Genomic DNA, 23,433 nt, shown 5'->3' with positions numbered 1-23,433 from the left:
TGTATGTATTGGACCATTGCAGCACTATGATCAAAACACTATGTTGGTTGTAGGATGTGTTTCATGAGTCGCTACTAATATTTTTTATATGTTTGGTCAATATTTAGTGCATGTTGGTTTGTAAAGTGAGCGTGTGTTCAAATGCCGTCAGTTGAGGGCCAGTGCTTGTTTCTTGTGTATTGCCAGGTAACGGTTGGGGTATTTTTATCCAGTCACGTCTGCGGCAGTTTACGAGCCAATATCTTTCAATTGTACTGTCGATGCTTCAGAACCAATCTTCCCAAATTTATAGTAGATAATATTTTTTCGTTAAGGAGATATTTAGTTTCTTATAGATTCGCTAAGCCAAGATTCGTATTTATGAGTTCAGAATCATTTGAAGCGGAAATGTGGCATCAGATAATAAGCGGAGTTTATTGTCGACACATATGATTCAGTGTCTAGCATATAATTAATTTCTTCATCACTTGCCACCATCCCTTTTACGTTTAAAAAGATGACCAGAAGCACAAAAACATAAGAAACAAACAGTAGCGCAGCTCAGGCATCAGATAATAAGCGGAGATTATTAGTCCACACATGGCAGTAATTCCATTGAGTGTGTAGGATAAAGATTTGCACATCATTTGCCAGCATACGAACAGCTAACTCAACGAAATCTAAAGAAAACAAATAAACAGAGTTGGATCTGATAAATAAATTATTAAATTCACAAAGAAATTTTGATTAAACCATTTGACTCCAGAGCAAGGCAAAATCTGCAAAGGGTTGGTAAGTTAACCATGTCAGTCTCTGCACCGGCTTTGCTTCTCAGGATTCTCGATTCAATCCATGACTGAATCCTACCAAAGAAGAATTTAAGCAAGGCGCAACAATAAACTGAATCTAAATCTAAAGAAAGAAAAAGTTCAGGGCTCAGATTGATGCGTAAACCAATCACAGATAGATCTCAGATGTCCAGACATAGAAATAGTTAAGCATCTTCATCACAGCACAGATGATTTGAAAAGACAAATAACTACGAAAAACAAAGGGGAAAAAATTATAAAGCAGATGGGACGAGATTTTTGCTGCTTTCTCTCGGATGCCACCCCGAAGGAAGGCACGGAAATTGCAGACGAATCAACACGGCATCAGTTCAGACCGCCCGTCTGCTTGAACTCTCTTCACAGAGAAAGAACCAACAGCAAAACCTCGCATGTATAATATAACCAAAGAAAAGAGAGGATCAAATCGATCGAATAGCAATGGCAAAGACGAATAAGAGAGCGCGCGCCGCGGGGACGAGACAGGGCAAGGAGCCAAGGAGGCGGCTGGAGCTGTTAGGCGCCGGGGATATGTATATAGCGGCGAGATTAGGGTTTCGGAAGATGGGCCTTTGGAGGCCCAACAGGTCATGCCGATCAGGCCGCGAAGTAGATTAAGCCCACTGACAGATGGGCCTTTCATTGCCAACGTCGCGCGCCAAGAAGAAATTTGCGCGGCCGCGGCGCCGCGCTGTCAGCCGCTGAGCCGCAGGTGGCCGTTTCGCAATCCGATGCCGACGTGACGCCGCAACGGACAAGCAAATCCGGCCTTGCGAAATCCCCAGCGCCGCTCCCCGCCACAAGCCCCGCGCCCACGCAGCTGCCTCGGCCAGTCGGCCTCCTCCCTCCAGAGGCAGCTCGGCCCCCGCTTGGCCGCAGCCAGCGCACCATGGCGGGCGCGCCGCCGCGGAGGTCGGACGTCGACTTCGCCGACGTCTTCGGCGGCCCGCCGCGCCGCTCGTCGGGGAACGAGCACCGCTCGCGGCGCGGCTCGCTGGACACCTCGTCGTTCGGGTCGTCCGCGCCGAGGGCGCGGAGCGGGGGATCGGACACGCCCGTGTTCGGGGACCACCGGGGCAGCTCCGACCGAAGGAGGCAGCTCGGGGAGGAGTTCTACAAGGACATATTCCCCGGGAACGAGGCGGCGTCGCCCAGGCGGGGTGGCGTCGGGGATTGGGGGGATGTGTTCAGCGTGCCGGCGTCGCCTGGCTCCACGGCCCGCCCGCGATCGAGGTAACGAAGCGAGCTTTTTCAGCGAAGGGATATCAACAATCTACTTGCGTATCTTGAAATGTGGGCGTTCTGATTATGAAATGTTTGCTTATGTGTATGTATCTGTGGGTTTAACTGATGACTCATGACTGGTTGATCAAATTGGAGATTATTTCCTGTCGATCCATAAAATTTGAACACTAAATTCCCATGCCCCTTCCCATAAGTTGCCAAATGCGCTCTAAAGGGCAGCAATGGAGACGACGAGTCCATCACTACTAGGCTACTAGCTGATCATTTCCTTAATTCTTTTGTAAACCACATATTTGGTTCCACTTCGGAATGTACTAAATGACAGATCAAGTTCTAACATTTCGAATTCAAATAGTGTTATGTGTGCATTAACTTGACTCTACCCACAACCTCCTTCCTGCAGCTTCTCCATGAGGTTCAACAGAGGCACGGATGGTTCAATGCCTACTTCTCTCTCTCGGCAAACATCCAACAGAAATGATGATGTGACTTCTTATGCTTACAGTGTTCCAACTTCACCGAATGCATCCATGGACAATTATCTAGCCCAAGGGGCAGCCCAACAAGATTCAAGGAAGAAGCCCTTTTCATTTCTATCTAGGTTCCGTTCTCAAAGTGGAAAAAAGAAAAACACGTCTAATCATGTCAGCTCCATGGACAGTGAATGTGAAGGGACTCCTATTAGCTTGGAAAGTATCATGGCCACTGACAAGTTCCATTTTTCATTCTATAAGTGGGCAGGCAAAGGAGCCTTTTTAGTGCTGCCAGCTACTGCAGAAGAAAAGGCTGGAGACATTATTGGACTGAGAAACTTTCCTCAAGTTGCTGTGCAAGGTATTGACCTAATCGATGACGAAGACATCATGTCAACTGCCACTGGAGCATCGAAGAGTCAACAAGACTATGAAGATTCCAAATCTGGAAAACATAATACAAACTCAGCAACCAAGGAAGGAGCTATTCCTTTACTCTTTGATGACTACATGCAAGGTGATAATAGGGTAGAAGCATGTGCTCGTTTGTTCAGAATGCTGGACACGCTTCAATGACCTACGTTCTCAGAATCTAAAAACACTGAACCTCTATGGTCTAAGTAATATTTTGTCCCTTTCCATAGTTAGAGTAGGGTAGCTAGATTTCCATTATTAAGCCAGAGTAAAAAGTGCATTCAGCTTATCTAACTCTTGTGGTAGCACAGGGTCTGCCATTTCTAATGGAAATAAATCAAATTGTTATTGTTTGAAATATTTAAATTATTGTCTCCGCCCTCCTCTTCATGAATACATGGATTCCAGCTGATGAGATTTCTGTGCAGGAATGAAACAGGGCAATGATCATACAAAAAATGATGCTTCATCAGCTAGCCCGACCGCTAAAAGTTCTCGATCGCCTTCAGGAGAGAAAAGTCGTAGTAGCAGGGTAAAGGAAAAGGTGAAGGGTTTCATAAAAATATTTAGCCCTGAGAATTCACCAAAGCGCAAACGAGCACCAGAAACACCGGACCAGACATCCGTGGGGAAAAATGGAAGCAAAAGTGAACTGCAAGATAAGTTTAGCATATCCAGTCTGGAGGCCAATGAGGATGTACAAACAGCCCAAATGAACAATCAGAATGCATTTATCCCTGCACCTTATCCAGTATGACTAATCTGAATTATCTATTACCTGGATACAAATTTACCTGAATATTAATCTGTGATTTTTAAGTATTAAAATCCTTGAGTTCTATCTTAAACAAAACAGAGTGTTTGTCATTAGACAGATATACATGTTAGATTAATTTCTGGATTATTTCAGGTGAATGATGTGCAAGAGAGAATGGACAAACCAGTCCTGACAGATAATAGTAAAACAGAAACAAAAACGGATACAATTTCAGGAAGCAATAAAGCTGCTTCTAATGGTAAGTCCTGGTAGGGAGGGAATGTATTAGGGACCAAGTGTGCTTGTGAACAAGTTGAAATAGACACCTCACTTTCAAGAAGAAACTTCAAAATTAGCTTAACATAATATTGGTTGTTTTCTACATCAAATGAAAGATCACACTTTTCTTATTGTTATGTATTTACTGTAAACATTTAGGGACCTTGCTGCTCGGGTTATTAGTTACAGTTGAGATTGTGCAGTTTGTTTGTACTTTGTAGATGTGCCATGAGTAATCTAGAAATTAATTTCCAAGCACGTGGTTTCTTTGATGTTCTTTTTTTAATTAGGAAAACGTGTATTTTTCATCCCTCAAGTATTGCAAAAGTATGACATTCATCCCTCATGTTTCATTTGGTGCAAATTAACCCCTTAACTAATTAAATCGGTGCATTTATCATCCTCAACTTAGTTTAACAATGGTTGGTGTCATATAACATCAATTTAGATCATGTAATCATCTTACTAATCACTGCTTAGCGACATCTAATGCTGAGTCAATCGCTATAATAGTTCGGAGCGAATCGGTTCCGTTAATTTTTTTATGGGATAGAAAATTTAGAGGATTTACTGATTTTTTTGGACTTTATATCTTCGAATCAGCATACTACCTCGCTAAGCAAGGATTAGTTAGATGATTACATGGTATAAACCACCATTAAATGGCACTAAACCATTATTAAACTAAGGTGGGATGATAAATGCACCAGCTGAGTTAGTTAATGGGTTAATTTGCACCAAATGAAACATGAGGGATGAATATCACACTTTTACAATACTTGAGGGATGAAAAATACACTTTTTTCTTTTAATTATCACAAACTTGTGTTCTTGTTCCCAAAAACAAATCACAAATACATTATGCCTTATTCTTCTGTTTTCAGAATCAATACACGATGATACAAAAGACAAAGCAGACAACACAATAGATCACGTGGAAATAGATATTGAAGATCTTGATGGTTGTGTGGTATGTGTAAACATCAGTCTTTAAATTATTGAGATTTATTCTATTACCCGCAGAGGTCACGACAGCAAGGAACTGGCCTCATTTAATTTCTAAATACTCCAAGCCTGGATGATTGGACAAATCCATTATTTCTGTAATAAATTATTTAGCTTAGAATGGCATCAGCCATAGCACCAGGCTTAGATGACTTGGCCTATTCTGATGTTTGTCCTACCAACTACTGGTGTTTCAATATGCATTGTAGGGGCATTTGACATTTAGTTCCTGCACATCCGATACATGGTGCACATTTTGAAATTCAATTGCTACACCTCTGATATGTGTCTCCAGCACCTAGGTATCTACCAATGTGCTGCCAAGAGTCTAAATTTGCACCCTGTCATCTGCTGCTGTATTAAGCAAATTTACTGATGGGCACTGTGGCAAAGAACTGCAATAGAAACCTACAGTCATACATGTAATAAGCCAAGCTTCTCTCGGTGGACCGGTTAGAGCGTTGAACTCCTGTTTTGACCAGGGTTCGAAGTATGGCACCTTTCTTAGAACAAAGCCCAAGGGGTCTCTCCCCGTGGTCGAGTTTTTTTTATATATGTAATGATGAAACCAGCATGGATATATTTTTGAAACCTAAGCTAAATTAATGTTAGTTTGTAGTTTAAAAGATAATTACATACTGTTCCTTTCAAGCTTTGTAAAGTAGAGACGCTCTTTGACCAGTGCACACATTAAACTGTTCCCTGTTGTATGGAATCCTCTTGTTATGTATTCTTTGCCTAACAATTGTACTATATTTCACCAACCAGGTTGAGCATGTCTCGGAAGGTGATGATCAAGAAAAGGAGCTAATAAAGGTACTACATGGATGACAAATTGGTGACTGCTATGGTTGCTTGCCTCTTTTTCTTTGCTTCTATTTTTCCAATTTTATTGCTTCCTTGAGTGTAGGTATCCGAGTCCAAAATTCGCGAATGGTCAAGGGGAAAAGAAGGAAATATTAGGTCATTGCTTTCGACACTGCAATATGTAAGTGCAAGATTATCAACCGCATGTGATTGCTTACTGTATACTATTGCCTCCTTTTCTTTCTAATAGGATATAACAATGTTACAATGTTGAATGTTTATGCTATTTTAATCTCTTTGAAGTATACTATAAACAATGCATCCCACCACTTCTTTTTTTTCTTTAAATTAAAAGTTTTGTGCTCCCTTAGGTCCTGTGGCCTGGGAGTGGATGGAAACCAGTTCCTCTTGTTGATATAATCGAAGGAGCAGCAGTCAAGAAGGCTTACCAGAGAGCATTATTATGCCTCCATCCAGATAAGTTGCAGCAACGTGGAGCTGCCATGCATCAGAAGTATATAGCAGAGAAGGTTTTTGACATTCTACAGGTACACTGGATTCTTCACAAGCATATTTCTGATTTGCTTAGGAGGTTATGGTGGATGGAGCTAATTTGAGATATAGTATTTGACAATGGAACTATGGAGGCTTGCTACCTCCAGGCTTTATCTGCCATTCTTTAGTAACCTTTTTTGCTGAACTTCTGTGTCCAAGCCTCCCCCCCCCCAACCCCCCTTCCCTCTCTTACGTAGCAGTAATGTAGATGGTCCTGAAACCATACCAAATGCTTTGGTAGTTGCTGTTTGCAAACGACCCAATTCTAAGTAGTAGCATACTAATCTGAATGTTTTTCAGGTGCTATTATCCTTTCCCATGTTGAAATACTCCAGCAGTCTGATTACGTATTCCCAGTTGATGTTGTGTTTTGACACTCAAGTCGTAGTCCTATCATGCATTTGTATCGATGTTCTGCAATGTTGATACCTTGCGTTCCTATAAACAAAATCAGCTGACATATTTTCTCTTATGTCTGCAGGAATCATGGAAGGAATTCAATTCAGTCACTTTCGGATAGTATTAGTACCTTAATTTATTGTTGCTTTGGCCCAATGATTTATCACAGACATGTTTTTCCCGGTGTCTGCACTCTGCAGCAGTTGGTCGAGCAATATAGCAAATGGCGACCGAAGAGAGTCGCGCTCGCGCATTATGAATTTAGACGTTATTACTGGAGGCACAGGCAATGCTGCCCTGTGGCCTTCGTCCTTGTTCAAAATATCCGCCTGTGTAACATATAACAAGTATTGGTTAGGTCTATTGTATCCAGAAGACCGAAATATCATACGAGGAATGGTTCATGTACACCTTTCTGTACCAGCCGATGTCCTAATTTTGTCGGATCTTCCACAGTATGGATAAAAATGTTATGACTCTTTTCTCCTAATTCTAATTTCTAAACACAAATGATGGCCCGCAGCCAATATAAGAACTTCTACTCAGATACTCACTGTACTACAGAAGCAGCAATACTTATTTGGCCAAACAAAAGCAGAAGGATAACATTGACAGGAACGCATGGTTCAGACTTCAGCGAGTCCTCGGTCATGGTTACGATATGAACAGTAGTAAACGTTGACGGCCAAATTAAGAAACATTGGTGGACTGGACCAGGGTCATGTTTAGGGCCTGTTTAGTTCCCCAAACTTCCAACTTTGACACCATGCAAAAAGAAGATTTCCCATCACATCAAACTTGCGGTACATGCATGGAGTACTAAATGTAGACGAAATCAAAAACTAATTGCACAGTTTTGTTGTACTTTGCGAGACGAATCTTTTGAGCCTAATTAGTCGATATTTGGACAATAATTCACAAATACAAACGAAACGCTACAGTGTGCTACAGTGCTACAACAGTGATTTTGCATCTCCAAAGTTGGGCAACTAAACAAGGCCTTAGTTCCCTCAAAACTCCCAACATTGACACTATGCAAAAAGAAGATTCCCCATCACATCAAATTTGCAGTACATGCATGGAGTACTAAATGTAGACGAAATTAAAAACTAATTGCACAGTTTTGTTGTACTTTCCGAGATGAATCTTTTGAGCCTAATTAGTCAATATTTGGACAATAATTCACAAATACAAACGAAACGCTACAGTATGCTACAGTACTATAACATTAATTTACTTTGTGCAACTAAACAACGCCCAGAACACTTCGGGGTCCCCCGTCCGACTCGGACTCAAATTTAGGTCCGAGTTGACATCAGATTCCGTGGGTCACAAGTTTCCCAAGCAAAGCTGCTTGCTCCCGGCGCCTTCCGCTGTGTTCACTCTCCAGTCTCCTCCTTGCCAAGCAAGCTCTCCGGTCTCCGCCGCACGCGAAAATGATAGACATCAAGCTCTTCCGCGCCGACGAGGACGCCGATCCGGATCGCGTCCTCCTCGAGTCGCAGCGCCGCCGCTTCGCCCCCGACGAGGACGTCCACGAGGTCGCCGCCCTCGACAACGCATGGCGCAAGAGTAAGAGAGCCCCCATCTCCCCTCCTGATCTGTGCCTTAACCCTTCCGGTAACACGGCCGGCCCGGTCTCTGACACGCAGGTTTCTCTTCGTCGTCGCTGTGCAGTGCAATACGAGCTGGAAAAGATCAGGGCGGAGCTTAACGCCACCAGCAAAGCGATCGGAAAGCTCAAGGCCGCCGTAAGTCTCGTGTCCTTCAGTTCTGAGTTCTGACGTCGGGGAAGCTCTTACTGTTTCCGGGTGTTTTGGGCACTGTTGTGATGGAACGGACTTGTTTGTTTTTTTTTCCTAGGGCAATCAAGAGGAGGAGGCGGAGAAGCTGATGGAGGCAACGAAGGAGACCAAGGAGAGGCTGGCTGCCAAGGAAGCTGAGGTGCACGAGACCAAGACCAAGCTCGACGCCAAGCTCTTGACAATTGGCAACATTGTCCACGAGTCCGTAATCGTCAGCGACGATGAGGTGCGCCGCAAATCTCGCTTTTGGTTGTTGACACCGAAGAGAAACTTTTCATCCCCAATTCTTTTTTGTCGGTAAAAAGGAGAAAAACTATAGTACAATGCTGAAGTAGAAATCATATTAGCTCCACTCCAACCTTGTTCTTCACTCCCAGTATCCCACCCTTTGTTGATGGAATTCTAATTAATTGCGATCTAATGTGATATTCATATACGAATGCAAAGGTTGATGTTGTTTGTCATCCAATTCGAGAAATTGGAAGCAGTCCCTTAACTGCTGCAAATTGTTGCAGGCAAATAATGCAACTTTGGTGACATGGGGAGAGAGGAGAATGGAGGGGAACTTGAGAAATCACTTCGATCTTTGCAGGATGCTCGACGTTGCAGATTTCGAGAAGGGTATATATGCTTATCACTTTTCTCTATTTTTAGAGTGCTCTCTCGCGGTCATGTTTTTACCCATGTTTTTTTAATGCTGGTTATTTTTGTCTAAGTAACATTCTTGTTCTGCTCCTTGCTGCAATTCTAGTATATATGCTGCACCTCCGTAACGCACCAAACCACCACCCATCGGAATGTGAATGAGAATGCATATTAACATATTCTGTACTCTTCAACTTATCTTGAATCGTAGGGTGTAGCAATCAGTACAACTTCAACTGATTTCTACGTACCCAAACAATAATTGCTATCGTGTTTTTTTCTTCTAAGTTTCCAGGGAATCTCTGATCATAATATGCTGTGTACTGAATTTTTGCAGGTGTTAGCGTGGCTGGCGGTCGGGGTTTCTTTTTGAAGGGTGACGGTGTCCTCCTGAACCAGGCATTGATAAATTTTGGGCTAGCTTTCCTAAGAAAACGCGGCTTTAAGCCAATGCAAACCCCCTTTTTCATGAGAAAGGAGACTATGGGAAAATGTGCGCAGTTGGCCCAGTTTGATGAGGAACTTTACAAGGTAATGCTGATGAAATATCCCTACTTGCATATCATGTTTGGATTAATTGTACCTGCATTTCCTTTTTACTTTATGATAATTCTTATGAATCCATAGTTTTCTTTGTTGGAAAAACAACACTGTATTTTGCTGTATCAATATTCCATCGCGCATTCAAAAAAAATTGCAATAAGTTCAACTGGACTATATTATAGCTAATATTAAATTATAGCCAAAATTCTCTATAAAAGAAATAAATGGTACATTTTGTCTTTTGGTAGGCATACTTCTGATACTAAATCTTTTCATGCTATTAAGAGAATATAAATTTCTGTGAATGATGAGGGGTTTCAATATACGTATGCAACGTTGCTACTTTTTTTTTTGGTAATCTCATTGTTGCATTAAGACTTGATAGCTGTTGGATTGGATGTTTTCTCAGCTGTGTTCTTTGATTAAAAAAATATATATTTATTACATGCTCATGACCTTTTGTTGCATTTGCCAGGTAACTGGTGATGGGGATGAGAAGTATCTCATAGCCACCTCTGAGCAAGCATTGTGCGCTTATCATCTAGGTGATCGCATATATCGTGCTGAATTGCCCATCAGGTGGGTAATGTCCTGATTCATTTAGTCTGTCTTTAGTTGATGTGCACTTGCAATTTGATCTAAATAATCGTGCCCATTCAGATATGCTGGTTACTCCACCTGCTTCCGGAAAGAGGCGGGTTCACATGGGAGAGACACTGCTGGCATCTTCAGGGTCCACCAGTTTGAAAAAATCGAGCAATTCTGCATCACAAGCCCGAATGGAAACGAGTCATGGGAGATGTTTGAAGAGATGATTCAAAATTCACAAGATTTCTACAAGGGGCCAACCCCCTGAATTTTTAACCCATCCCCCCCCCCCCCCCCCCCCCCCCCCCCCCCGCCGTATTTTATTTTGAACCGTCGTCTTTGCAAACCAGTTTAGACATTTTTTTTTCTGTCCCTCTTACAACTTGGACTACCATATCAAGTAGTCTCCATTGTGTCAGGTGCTCTTAACCTTGCTGCTGCTAAAAAATATGATTTGGAAGGGTGGTTTCCCGCATCACAAACCTACAGAGAATTGGTGTCCTGCTCAAACTGCACGGACTATCAAGCACGGAGGCTTGGAATCTGCTACGGGCAGAAAACGGTAAATTTCTGTTTCAGTCCGATTATCCTGCCTAATGCTTCATCGCTCTGAACTTTGTGCATCAAAAGGCCTGAGCAATTGCTATCACTTTTCAGAACCGATGTGTGGACAAATCGGAGGGTGATGGTCAGTCCAAGCCACGGAAGGATGAACAGCAATTCGTTCATATGCTGAACTCCACATTGACTGCCACTGAGAGGACGATTTGCTGCATTCTGGAGACCTACCAGACGGAGGATGGCGTTGAAGTGCCCAGGGCGCTGCAGCCGTACATGGGTGGAATAGAGTTCCTTCCTTTCGTGCAAAATTTGTAAATTGGATTATGTAGCATACTGGCAGACTGTATATACCCTTTGAAATTCGATTTTAAGCTTAGGATATGCTGGAAGAGAATTGAAGTGAATAAAACATTGAGATGGAGGCAGCAGACACGTTGTTTGAATAGTCTAAGAGTAGCAAAATTAAACATTTGAAAAAATACTACTTCATGCTATTAGAACAACTTTGTGATGCGCAAATATCTGCACATTTTCTGATGCAAAATTGGTATACTTTGTGCCATTCTATGAAATAATTTTACGAATGATGCAGCAGTTGGTTATGGTATTGTGAAAAAGAAAGAGGCAGGCCGAACAGAGAAAACAGAAAAGGAAAGGTTGGCCTGGTCGGCCCAACTAGCGTAACCAAGCCCACCTGCACGTAAAACCGAAAGGAAACTGCCCTAACCTTGCGCCGCCGCTCGTTCTACTGCTCGACTTCTCCCCTCGTTCCAGTCCTCTTCCGCCGCCGCCGCCGCCCACCGTCGCAGGAGACGATGCTCGACATCAATCTCTTCCGCACCGACAAGGGCGGAAACCCGGACCTCATCCGCGAGTCCCAGCGCAGGCGCTCCGCTGCAGTCGAGCTCGTCGACGAGGTCATCGCCCTCGACAAAGCATGGCGCGAAAGTAAGCGTCCCCTCTCCTCGCTGCCCTGATCCCCCGGAAACCCTTCCAGATCCCGGCACGGTCTCTGATCCCCAGGTGTTCTCGTCGTTGCTGCAGGGCAATTCGAGCTGGACAAGATCCGGCAGGAGCTCAACGCCACCAGCAAGAAGATCGGCAAGCTCAAGGCCGTACGTTTCGTCTCCATTTGCGATGCACTCGTTATCCGCTTTCCTTCGCGGTGGGGGTTTTGGATTTCGTCTAATGGTGGTGTGTTTCTTTGCAGAGCAAGCAAGAAGAGGAAGCTAAGAAGCTGATGGAGAGCACGGACGAGATTAAGAAGAGGTTGGCTGCCAAGGAAGCCGAGGTGCAGGAGGCCAAGAGCACCCTCGACGCCAAGCTCACCACTATTGGCAACATCGTGCATGATTCCGTGCCCGTCAGCGACGATGAGGTGCTCTGACAGTTTAGTTTGTTATTGTTCTGGAGAAATAACTTTCAGTAGTTGTTAGATTGTAATGTGGTAGCCATAGAATTGTTAGCTCCACTCCAACCCTTTTGCAATGGGCATTTTAAACTTTTTTTGTGGTGCTATACGAGGACGAGGAACAACATTGCATTGCTTTGATAAGTTGAAATTGCCTGTGAGCATGCATACTCTTGTCCAATTTATGATCACCTCGATTGGCAGTTTAGTTTGTTGTTCTAGAAACTAGTAAGGTGACTTCCTTTTTTGCCAAAGAAACAATTGTTCAGTTATTACTAGTAGTAGATTGTGACGTGGCAGCCATAGAACTGTTAGCTCCACCACAACCCATTTGTAATTGGAGTTTTAGTTGTTTTTCAACGTGCTATATGAGGATAAGCAACTGGCATTACTTTGATAGGTTGAAATTGCTTGTGAGAATGCATATTCTGGTCTGCTGAATTCCCACTTAATTGTATAAATTTGAGCTCAACTGATTTGGTAGCTACTTCCTTATTTGCAGGCAAATAATGCAATTGTACGAACATGGGGAGAGAAGAGAGTAGAGGAAAATTTGAAGAATCACGTGGACCTTTGCAGAATGCTTGACATTGTTGCACTGGAGAAGGGTATATGCTCTCTAGTTTTCTCTATTTACAAGTGCTTTCTTACTGCCCATAGCTGCCTGTTTATGTCTGTTTCTAAACCCATCACCATGTTCCTTGCCACCAGTATGGTATGTTTGCATGTGATTGTGTGCTGCCTGTACATTTTATATTCAGCATATGCTTCTTAACAGTGAACCCTGCTCAACCAATTTCAGATAGCTCTTGCTCCTTGTTTTCACCACTACAATGATTAAGAATGTTTTGGAACACATGTCCTCTTCAGCTGTTGAAATGTACATGTATTCATCTGTCTATTGTATTTGTGAACTTTGAACGATCTTAGCATTTACCAGAAAAGGAACTTTCTTTCTGTTTCCCTCCAAGAGCCTGCATAAATATGGGGGATTTGGATCCCTATCCTTGGGATCCCTAGTCGGAATTATTAAAAGAAGCCTACAGACTGATATGGATCTTAACTACCTCCTAAGTTGCATACATTATCCCAAGACATGCACATAAATTATCCATGTACAAATTAAAACTGATAAGGTTCTCTTTCAATGTGATATCACATGCTCTTGGGATATCAACTATGCACTTATGCAGAAACCCAGGATTGCTATCGTGTCTTGTTTCTCTTATTCTTGAGGGAGCCTCTCACAACCTGTTGCCTACTCAATTTCTGCAGGTGCTGATGTGGCTGGTGGTCGGGGTTACTATTTGAAGGATGAAGGTGTCCTCCTGAACCTGGCGTTGATAAATTTCGGGCTTGCTTTCCTGAGAAAACGGGGCTTTAAGCCAATGCAAACCCCCTTTTTCATGAGGAAGGAGACTATGGGAAAATGTGCCCAGTTGGCACAGTTTGATGAGGAGCTTTACAAAGTAAGCCTGATGAAATAATCCCTACGTAAAGTAGTTTTGGCGCAACTGTACCCACATTCATAGTTTTATGACTTTACGTAAAATACGCTTTTGTAGTTTTATGACTTTACATAAATTATGCTTTTGTAGGTTCTGGGGAAAGATAATACATTATCTTCCTGTATTAATTTAATATAATGTGTTCCCTTTACATGATAGTAAGGTTCTATACAAAAGGAAAATAAATGGTAAATTTTGTCCTCTGGTAACTATGCTAACAGTTCTAAAGCGATTTCATGTTATAAAGAAAATCTAATTTATGCGTACTGCTGAGGGGTAACAATCTTGGCAAGACTGCTCCTGAAGAAATATATTTTGATTACTGTAGGCCTTATTAGTTCACTCATATGTTTGATGAATTGGACAGATATTTCAGTTGTGATCTTTGATAAAAGATTACATTTTATTACATGTAACAATGGTTTCATTTGACAGGTAACAGGTGATGGCGAGGACAAATACCTCATAGCCACATCTGAACAGCCATTATGCGCTTATCATTTAGGTGATCGAATTTACCCTGCTGAGCTACCAATAAAGTGGGTAATTCCTAACTTAAGTTAGTTTGCTACTAATTGATACACAGTAGTAAATTTGACCGTAAATAAATTATGTCTGTACAGATATGCTGGGTACTCCACCTGCTTCCGGAAAGAAGCTGGTTCACATGGAAGGGACACAGCTGGCATCTTCAGAGTCCACCAATTTGAAAAAATCGAGCAATTCTGTATTACGAGCCCAAATGGCAACGATTCTTGGGACATACATGAAGAGATGATGAAGAATTCAGAAGATTTCTATCAGGAGGTGTGCATTGGTGCTTTGCTAACCATAAATATTGTATTTACATCTTGGACTTGTCTTTACAAACTTGTATAAACATTAATTTTATGTCCATCTTGCAGATTGGCCTACCATATCAGGTTGTCTCCATTGTCTCTGGTGCACTTAATGATGCTGCAGCTAAAAAATATGATTTAGAAGCATGGTTCCCTGCATCAAAAACCTTCAGAGAATTAGTGTCATGTTCTAATTGCACTGACTTTCAAGCAAGGAGACTTGGAATTGGTTACGGCCAAAAAAAGGTAGATTCTGTGTCACTTGTATTATTGTTAGATGTCCACCCAATGTGGATAAAAATGTTTTGACCAGTTACTAACGCTTGCCGATGTATGGAAAAATCACAGAATGATGAGCAGTCCAAGCAGTTTGTTCATATGCTGAATTCTACGTTGACTGCCACTGAGAGGACATTATGCTGTATTCTGGAGAACTTCCAAAAGGAGGATGGTGTTGAAGTGCCAAAGGCGCTGCAACCGTACATGGGTGGAATAGAGTTCCTTCCTTTCAAGCAACCTCTGGATGTCAAACAAGCTGCTGACTCCAAATCAAACAAGTCCAAATCAAAGGTCTTTATCTGCCTCTGCTGGTCCCTTTTCCCAAAACAGCATTCAAAACTTTATTTTTTATCTGATCTTTTCGGGCCCCTTCCTGACAGGGAAATGCTGCTTGAGCTGGACGAGGAACAAATTCAAATGCATGCGATGCAGAAGTGATGGACAATATGCATCCTTGTATTATTTTTTGGGTGGTATCAGTATTTATAACATGACCATGACAATGCAGCTTTTGTGTACCCATTTTGGTTTCTTGGTTACCACACCATCTGATGACAGTACTTGCACACTGATGTTGCATAGCATAGGATGTCTTGCAATCAGAGGAATGTTTGAGCAGCACCATCCCTACCTGCTGTGTTTATTGCGATGCCACAACACTGTTCCTCCGTGCGTTCTTCTCCAAAAGCACCACCGTTCACTGGCTTGCCTATGTGGTGCTTCAGTTCCGGTCTGTCAGTGGATTGATTGCATTTGGGTTTCTTTTTCGGAGAGCTTGGGTTGGTGTATTTGATCGATTCGGAAAGGGCATCTTGTGTTAGTGGCATTTAGTGCTTCTATGGCTGAAACTGGGAAATGCGTTGCGGTGGCGACGTGCACTTGCTCTTGGATTCTACCATTGTTTGGTGCGCGATTGCGTAGCGTAGGCCAAATTCTGGATGCTGCTGGCTATGCTTTTTCATGCTTTCACTGCTCAACGTGACTGTAGCCCTTGGATTCGGCAGGCATTCAAACTGAGTAGCTGACCGCGTCTCTGTCTTGTTCGCCCGTAACGGAAGCATTGAAGCTTGAGAGAATCCGAGACGCCTGTCCGTCAGTTGCGTTTGAATGGCCTTGCATTCCCTGGTAAAGACAAAGCAGGGGGTAAAATCTTTCATTTCCATGCTATTGATTCTGCGATTGCCTCGAAAGTACTTGGGATGGTGAGACCTGTCAGGAGCGATCACGAATCCACGAGGTTCCCCGGACGCAAGGGTGATACGAACGTGAAACAAGCCTTCCCTTGCTGAGACGCCACGCCAGCCAGGGTAAAGCCAAGGCAAATTTATGCTTTTGCCGACGGCGCGGGGATATAATGCCATAAAGGGACCATCTCACTGACGCTCTAGTAAACCGGCCCCTTCATCGCCCGGTCCTGCATGCCTGCGCCATTACGCTGCCCACTATTCATGCCGTTTGATGGCACTGTCAGCGAAATAAACTGCCCATGATTACGGGGAGATTCATCACAATTGGCATGTTGTTAATTCTTTAACAGAAAGATAATAAGATTATGCTGAGCAAAGTGGAGACAAAAGAGGAGAGAGGGTGTGTGCTCTCAGGACTGGCGTCCAAATTTGATCTTGTGATTTGGGGGGGGCCGGGAGTTCGGCAGATGTGCTGGCCACGTTCCCGGATTCCGGTTATGATGATAGCTCCTCCCACCAGTCAACTAGGTGGAATTTTTATGGGGGGAAATGGTGTCTAGGGCCATGTTTAGTTACTCCCAACTCCCAACTTTGACACTATGCAAAAAGAAGATTCCCCATCACATCAAACTTGCGGTACATGCATGGAGTACTAAATGTAGATGAAATTAAAAACTAATTGCACAGTTTTGTTGTACTTTGCGAGACGAATCTTTTGAGCCTAATTAGTCAATATTTGGACAATAATTCACAAATACAAACGAAACGCTACAGTGTGCTACAGTGCTGTAACAGTAATTTAGCACCCCCAAATTCGCCAAACTAAACACGGCCTAGCTTTTCTGGACAACATGATTTCCGATGGTTCCGTCCTCAATAATTCTGTTCCTGTTCCTCAATAAGCCCCTAGGTGAACTGCTTGTCAGCATCATTTTGTACAAGGAACTGTACTATGCTGGGATTCGGTCTGCAGAAAATTGACTGGGCAGGGCTATATATGCAAATGCAACCAAGCAAGTTGAGGTCAAAGTTCACGTTACAAAAAGAAAAAAAAATTGAGGGCGAGTTCTTTAATTTTTTTTTCGCCGTAAACTGATGGTGAATAATTATTCTAGAAATCACTATGTTCTGTTCCAAATCAAATTTGTTTACCTTTTCAATTCAAATTACATTTAAGTTTGTTAATTTTTGTGAGGACAACTTTATTGATTATCAGATTCCGCAGCACTGCCTTTTTGTTTTGCAATTATTGAGTTTCACATGGCACTAATTAGCCAAAGATTCCAAATGGCTTCCCTTGGTTTTTTGTTTCAAAGAGGAAAAAAAAAGGGATCAGCTACTAAAGTCCCAAATGGCAGTGACATTCGTATCGCTTCTAAAGACAAAGAGACGCCCAGTCGGTTTCAAGTAAGTTTTCTATGTTGTTTGTACTAGTAAGTTTTAACATATACTACACATTCCTCAGTAAGATGTATTATACCAGCTTTCAGTGGATGCACTAAAATTGAGTTATTTTTGCCTAGAATGAAAAGATCACATGTTCTTTTCACAAAACTTTGTTAAATCTTCATTCAAACGAGCCAGCAAATCAAAAGAGAAGAGTCAAGAGATTCTGGCACTTTGCCCCCCTGAAACCAGCCCCAGCACAGCTCTCCATGCCCATGGACCCTGACCACTTGTCCTTTCTCTCACTAGCCACTTCTCTCTCTCCTCGATGTACAAAATTAAAATGCTGCAGAGCTTTCAAAAAAGGGGCGAGAAAAAAGATAAAATAAAAAAGACAAGGCGATAAATTACAAAACAACCCCACCCCCAACGGGCCCCCCCTGGTTCCAATCCACGGTGCTTTTCCCCAGCCATCACGAGACCCCTCCCCCCGCTCGCCGAAACCAACCAACGCCACCACCACCACCCCACCACCAGTTACTCTGCTCCCTCCCTCCCTGCGCCTCGCCTCCAGGAATCCCTCCTCGGATTCCTTCCCCCGCCCCAGCTCCCGGCCCCCATCCCCCCGCAGCCGCCTGCACTGTGCTGCCGGCTGCCGCCTTCGGCACCGCCGTTCGCCTTCCAGGCTCCGCCAGCCTCCGGTCCAGCGGTAAGCCGCTGCTCCGCTTTCTTGGCAACAGCAATGCAGCAAGATCTTGGCTTGGATCTGCGCTCGCCTGCTTCCTTGGGTTTCCTGGCGTGTTTGATTCTCGGGCTGCTGCTCGGTTCTTGGTTCTGTGGATTGGGTCCGGCGGTGGAATTATGGTGTTGTCTCTCGTGTCAACGTCGGCTTTGCTCCGGCTCCCCATCTGGAACGAGTACGGCCGTGGAATTATTTCTGGGAGTTCAGTCCGGTAGCGGTACCAAACGTTGCTTTCGTAGCAATAGTGCGGCTTACCTGCTTGTACTGAAACAGTCGTTGACGTTTAGGTGGTGCCGTGATGTGTACATGTCTTACGGTTCTCTGCAAGCTTTTGTTCGTGGTACTGGAGTGGTATGGTACATGAATGGCAATTTGGGGTTCTGGCTATCTGCATTCTTGAAACCGAACGCCCTCTTTTTTTTCTCTCCTGAGTGTTCGCTAGACTGAATAAACATGCTGCATTGTCTAGAACAAAAATGTAGAGAAAAGGCACTGTCTAATAGGAGTGTGGAGACAGGAAAACAGATCTGATCTTTCGACTCTCTTTTAGAGCAGTAAGAGAGTTCAAATTTCAAACCGTAGGAATATCTGCAATTTTTCAAGCTCTTCTGTGAACACTGACTCATTAAGCAATGCATTATGGGGACTGAATTGCAGTGCTGGATTTAGAAATCACAACTGCAGTGTGGCCCTACCAGCATTAATTTTACTGTCCATTGTTCGTTTCAAACTGAAGCTGACATGTTCACATGAGTGTGCAAGGAGTGAATTGTCTTCGTTTGGGGAGATTACTGAACTTCTAATAATCTCTTAACATGTCCTAATACTATGAGGCTTTCACAGGATGCAATGCATACAGAGTAGCTAATGAGCTGTCTAATACTTGGAGATCATTATGACTAGTTTGTTTTTGTTTCTTAGAAGGTATATACATCTAAGAGTATTGGTAGAGCATATACTAAGAGAATATTTTCCGGGGATATTTTTTTTTTGCAAGCCCTCATTCTTGGTCTTCAGAATTCAACCAAAACCATCGCTATTTTCGCTATTGCTTGTTTATGTATAATTATCAGTTTCAAACTGCTTCCATGGAAATCAATGTCAGAGAACAACTATGTCAACATTGCCTTATTTCATTTTGTTAATGCCCATTGAAGTAGATCGTTCATATGTTTGATATCTCGCTTGATTGTGTGAAGGGAGGACTATGAAGCTAAGGACAAAACGGCCTGAATGGAAGTCCCTCATGCCACTACAACTAAGCAGGAAATCTGCTATGCGTTTCTTTTTGTTCCCCAAGGTTCAGTCGGCTGGTCAATCGCCAGATGACACTCCAGTTTATCTTAACGTGTACGATCTGACACCCATGAATGGTTATATATATTGGGCAGGCCTTGGCATATTTCACTCAGGAATTGAAGGTTCTTCTCTTTGCCATTTGTATCTACTTTTCTTCCTTCCAGTTAACATTTAACCAAACTCTAGTTCCTTTTGTGGTGTTTTTGTTCAACTATTTTTTCCTTGATCTTTGAGAAACTATAGGACTAGAAATCCAGTAACATGGCCATCAATGATCCATTATTCTTCTTTTTTTTCTCAGTCCGGAGACCCGGGTTCGAGCCCTGCATCCTCTTAATTCAAAGCGGGGGTGCGGTCTGCTCCTTCCCGTCAAGTTTTATTATTCTTCTTTTCTATGATTGATATCTAGTACTGTGGCCAATCTGCTATTTCGCCATATGAAGTTGTTACTTACTTAACTATATGTATTAAAAAAAAACTCTTTTACTACATCAATGATCCATATCTGCATATAGGTTTGTTCCATGCCATAAATTGTTTTCTGTCCATTAGGATGGTTCACAGCAGTAACCTGCCTGAAAGTATTAAATCCAATCATTGCTGTAAAGGAATTTTGTATGCATAGTTTTGCCTTTTCAGGATGAGCTACATAATAAAACTTTTCATTTGCTTTCACTGATGTGTTCAGCCGATATTGTTACATTCACATATGTTATATGCATCAGTTTACCATATAGAAAAAGATGAACGAGATTGTTGTGTTCTATGCTATGTTGGCCCTGTATGAAGCAAGGAAATATTAAAAATTTTGCTGATAAATTTACTCAACTTGGAAGATGGTTGTTTTCTTGATTTTGTTGGATCCATTTTATGTTTCAGGTGCCAAATGCTTCTTTATAATCTGAAACAGCTTGGTTAAGAAGATGAATTAATACCTATGCCTGCATCTGCATCTCATGGACCTTTCTAGTAGACATCTTTACAGGTCCTGAATCCGGTTTTATTAGGGCTTAGTTGTGGTTTAAGAAATTTTCTTTAGGTGCCCATCGAATCACTAGGCTATGCACATTTGGTGTCCTTCGTAGGGCAGCTGACTCTAAGAAAGAAGAGAACTACTGAACAAGGGAAGTGGGAGTACAGGTGATGCAGAGTAGTTTTGTGAAATCCACAAGGAAATCTAGGAAAACTGAGGAAGGAGGTAGAGTTGTCTCAATTGGATATGGATGGGGAGAGGAAATATTTTAAAAGTTTGTCAATACTCAATTCCACTACCAGCTATCCATTAATAAATTTACATCCACATGATCCATCTGGGTTGTTAGGTCTTGTCCAATCCTGCTAGCCATTTTCCACAACAGGCATGTTTCTAGAACTAGCCTAGAGCTTTCTTCAGGTTCAACTCCCTTTCTTCATAATGAGGTATATTTAACTTTTTGCCACTCTTACGAATTGGCTATAGCAACGAATTGGCTGAGCTATATGCAGCATTGTGATTTTTGGACTGTGAATGCTTGCCATCTCAAATATCTAGAGTTCTGGGCCGAGAATGATTTATGTAATTATCTTGCTAACCTCCTGAAGCATCTGACCACAAAAAAAAGCTGTACAGATGTTTTTCTCAAATATATGATTTTAGAACTGATTCTTAGATCATTGTGTTTTGATGGCCCATTTTTTTTCTTCGTAGTTCATGGTGTTGAATATGCATTTGGAGCGCATGACTTTCCTACAAGTGGAGTATTTGAGGTAGAGCCTCGTCAGTGCCCTGGTTTCAGATTCAGGAAATCAATATTTCTCGGTACAACATGCTTGGATCCAATCCAAGTTAGGCAGTTCATGGAGCTACAGTCAGTAAACTACAATGGAGATACTTACCATCTTATCACGAAGAACTGCAACCATTTTTGCAAGGATATGTGTTACAAGTTGACCGGTAACAAAATCCCCAAATGGGTGAACCGGCTCGCCAGAATAGGTACGATAGTTATAAATACATGTGCTAAAGCTTATAGCAGTTCAACGATTCCATGCAGCAAAGGTGACACTGAATTAATGCCACTCATTGTGCTTAGTCAGAATGCATTAAGCAGCTTTAACAGTCTTTGGCACCAATTTTTGCTCTATATTATTGTTTCCACTTTACTTTCTAGAAATGTGGTTTACCATGGTTACTAACTGTGCACCTGACACGTGCATCCACAAAGAGCTTTGAGAAATTTTGCCATACGTTTTCAGCACGTTATTGCATTCAGCAGCAGCATGCCAACTAAGGGAACAGTGGCAGTTTTGACCGTATAATTTTATTCCAGGCTTCGTGTTTCTACTTTACTAAGTAGTACTGTTTTATATGTACTTGGAGTTCTTGTTGTAGCATTTTGATGTGAACTTACTGGTATTTGGGGTTCATATTGTAGCATATTATGACGATCATGTGCATCTGTTTGTTGTAGGTGCCATTTGCAACTGCCTTCTCCCAGAGTCGCTCAAGATCTCTCCAGTCGGCCATGATCCGAATAGTCAGTCCGAAGATTCAGAGAAAAGGCGGCTGAGGAACCCATTTAGCTGTTTCTCTTCAATCTCGAGTCACAGACAGCTGCCGTCATCTTCCCCTTTCCCACCATCTCCTGTGAAGGAGCGTCTTGCTCACTGCTCATCAAGGAAATCCAGCACCGCGTCTCTGAGAAATAGGTAGCCTGGCCTGGGCCCCCGTGTAACTTCTGATACCAAGTTGTGCTAATTCGTTCAGTGTCAGCATCTGGATTGCACGGTGAGTGCCGTGCTTGTAGCTCGCTGTCAGGTACTTCATTTTGGTCGGTAAAAGTCTGATGCCTGATGTCGTTGTATCATGTGAAACCCAAGCCGACGTGTGTTGGTTCGCCTCGAAAAGATCTGTTGGGGGTGAATGCCACTCGATTCTACCCGCCCTATGTACTCAGTGATTTGTATATTATTAATCCATTATTCTTTCAGCTGTTGAAAAAACACCACCCTGTCAGTCATTCTCATGCCTGGAATTTTCTCACCCAGCTCGTTTTAACAATGCTTTTGCAGATTAACAGTGTTCGTGCACTGTAAAAGTAAGGGGGTGTTTGGCAGGGAGGGGCTAAATTTTAGCCCCTGTCACATCGGATGTTTGGACACTAATTAGGAGTATTAAACATAGTCTAATTACAAAACTAATTGCACAACCCCTAGGCTAAATCGCGAGACGAATCTATTAAGCCTAATTAGTCCATGATTTGACAATGTGGTGCTACAGTAACCATTCGCTAATGATGGATTAATTAGGCTTAATAGATTCGTCTCGCGATTTAGCCTATGGGTTCTGCTATTAGTTTTTTAATTAGCTCATATTTAGTCCTCCTAATTAGCATCTGAACGTGTGATGTGACAGGGCTAAAGTTTAGCCCCTGACATCCAAACGCCCCCTAACTCATTTCTGGGTGTGCACATCATCAATCATACAAGTGCATAATTCTGTGACGGCGGGACCAGGTTCGATTGGACGGTAGCACCGAAAATTCTGATGCATGTTCCAATCCCATAGTACAATTCCAGGAGGGAAGCACACCGGATAAGAATGCCTCCAGGAGTAAGCAAAGGTAGTAGTAGAGTCAGTGGTACTACCAGTCGCCTAGTGACAGTCCCTTTGGCTTTGGCTGGCAGGGTGTTCTCCGTCCTGCCTGTGCGTCCCCCACACCTGTCGCCTCTCAGTCACAGAGCCACTGAACCGGGGCGACGGCCGCGGCCGCTGCCGCGCCATAAAAGCAGGCGACCGCGACGGCTCGTCGTGCTCGTGCCCGCGCGGCGGCGTACGATCCGAGGGAGACGCGCGATGGTTTCTCCGTGCCCGCGCGCGCGCTCCGGCCTCCGGTTCGCGACGAAACAGGACGTCGCCGT

At 43.0% G+C, this 23,433-nt stretch overlaps 4 protein-coding genes and 1 long non-coding RNA gene across 7 annotated transcripts; all 5 read left to right on the top strand.

Moving 5' to 3' along the window:
• Positions 1 to 1,610: 1,610 nt before the first annotated feature.
• LOC101757437 (J domain-containing protein required for chloroplast accumulation response 1) lies at positions 1,611 to 7,221 on the top strand. Its single transcript, XM_004985275.4, has 9 exons — positions 1,611 to 2,039; positions 2,455 to 3,041; positions 3,367 to 3,689; positions 3,849 to 3,954; positions 4,859 to 4,944; positions 5,748 to 5,795; positions 5,890 to 5,967; positions 6,158 to 6,334; positions 6,823 to 7,221. The coding sequence occupies exons 1-9, from the start codon at positions 1,696 to 1,698 to the stop codon at positions 6,859 to 6,861; spliced, it is 1,788 nt and encodes a 595-aa protein (XP_004985332.2). The 5' UTR covers positions 1,611 to 1,695; the 3' UTR covers positions 6,862 to 7,221.
• An 867-nt stretch (positions 7,222 to 8,088) lies between these two features.
• LOC101756353 (serine--tRNA ligase) lies at positions 8,089 to 10,589 on the top strand. The gene is made up of 7 exons (XM_022829795.1): positions 8,089 to 8,312; positions 8,418 to 8,491; positions 8,604 to 8,771; positions 9,061 to 9,166; positions 9,528 to 9,721; positions 10,209 to 10,312; positions 10,394 to 10,589. The coding sequence occupies exons 1-7, from the start codon at positions 8,177 to 8,179 to the stop codon at positions 10,587 to 10,589; spliced, it is 978 nt and encodes a 325-aa protein (XP_022685530.1). The 5' UTR covers positions 8,089 to 8,176.
• A 141-nt stretch (positions 10,590 to 10,730) lies between these two features.
• On the top strand, positions 10,731 to 11,276 carry LOC111255855. The gene is made up of 2 exons (XR_002675990.1): positions 10,731 to 10,883; positions 10,979 to 11,276. It is a non-coding gene; the product is annotated as an uncharacterized LOC111255855 (long non-coding RNA).
• A 326-nt stretch (positions 11,277 to 11,602) lies between these two features.
• LOC101756760 (serine--tRNA ligase) lies at positions 11,603 to 15,547 on the top strand. Of its 2 annotated transcripts, none has more exons than XM_012842843.2 (10): positions 11,603 to 11,830; positions 11,927 to 11,997; positions 12,093 to 12,260; positions 12,796 to 12,901; positions 13,569 to 13,762; positions 14,237 to 14,340; positions 14,425 to 14,608; positions 14,707 to 14,885; positions 14,985 to 15,210; positions 15,300 to 15,547. In XM_012842843.2, exons 1-10 carry the CDS (start codon positions 11,698 to 11,700, stop codon positions 15,312 to 15,314), a joined length of 1,380 nt encoding a protein of 459 aa, XP_012698297.1. In that variant the 5' UTR covers positions 11,603 to 11,697; the 3' UTR covers positions 15,315 to 15,547. The 2 variants fall into 2 exon arrangements, with proteins under 2 accessions (XP_012698297.1, XP_004985330.1); XM_004985273.3 differs by having other exon boundaries at positions 14,707 to 14,886; positions 14,989 to 15,210.
• Positions 15,548 to 17,995: 2,448 nt separating this feature from the next.
• On the top strand, positions 17,996 to 22,532 carry LOC101755949 (deSI-like protein At4g17486). 2 transcript variants are annotated; one of them, XM_004985271.3, is made up of 4 exons: positions 17,996 to 18,201; positions 19,434 to 19,655; positions 21,221 to 21,508; positions 21,984 to 22,532. In XM_004985271.3, exons 2-4 carry the CDS (start codon positions 19,442 to 19,444, stop codon positions 22,223 to 22,225), a joined length of 744 nt encoding a protein of 247 aa, XP_004985328.1. In that variant the 5' UTR covers positions 17,996 to 18,201; positions 19,434 to 19,441; the 3' UTR covers positions 22,226 to 22,532. The 2 variants fall into 2 exon arrangements, with proteins under 2 accessions (XP_004985328.1, XP_012698299.1); XM_012842845.2 differs by lacking the exons at positions 17,996 to 18,201; positions 19,434 to 19,655 and adding an exon at positions 19,677 to 19,882.
• The last annotated feature ends 901 nt before the right edge of the window (positions 22,533 to 23,433 follow it).

This window comes from Setaria italica, chromosome IX, assembly GCF_000263155.2.
Source record: "Setaria italica strain Yugu1 chromosome IX, Setaria_italica_v2.0, whole genome shotgun sequence".
Lineage (NCBI taxonomy): Eukaryota > Viridiplantae > Streptophyta > Magnoliopsida > Poales > Poaceae > Setaria > Setaria italica.
The sequence above is the reverse complement of the archived record's forward strand: the minus strand, read 5'-3'. Positions and strand labels throughout refer to the sequence as shown.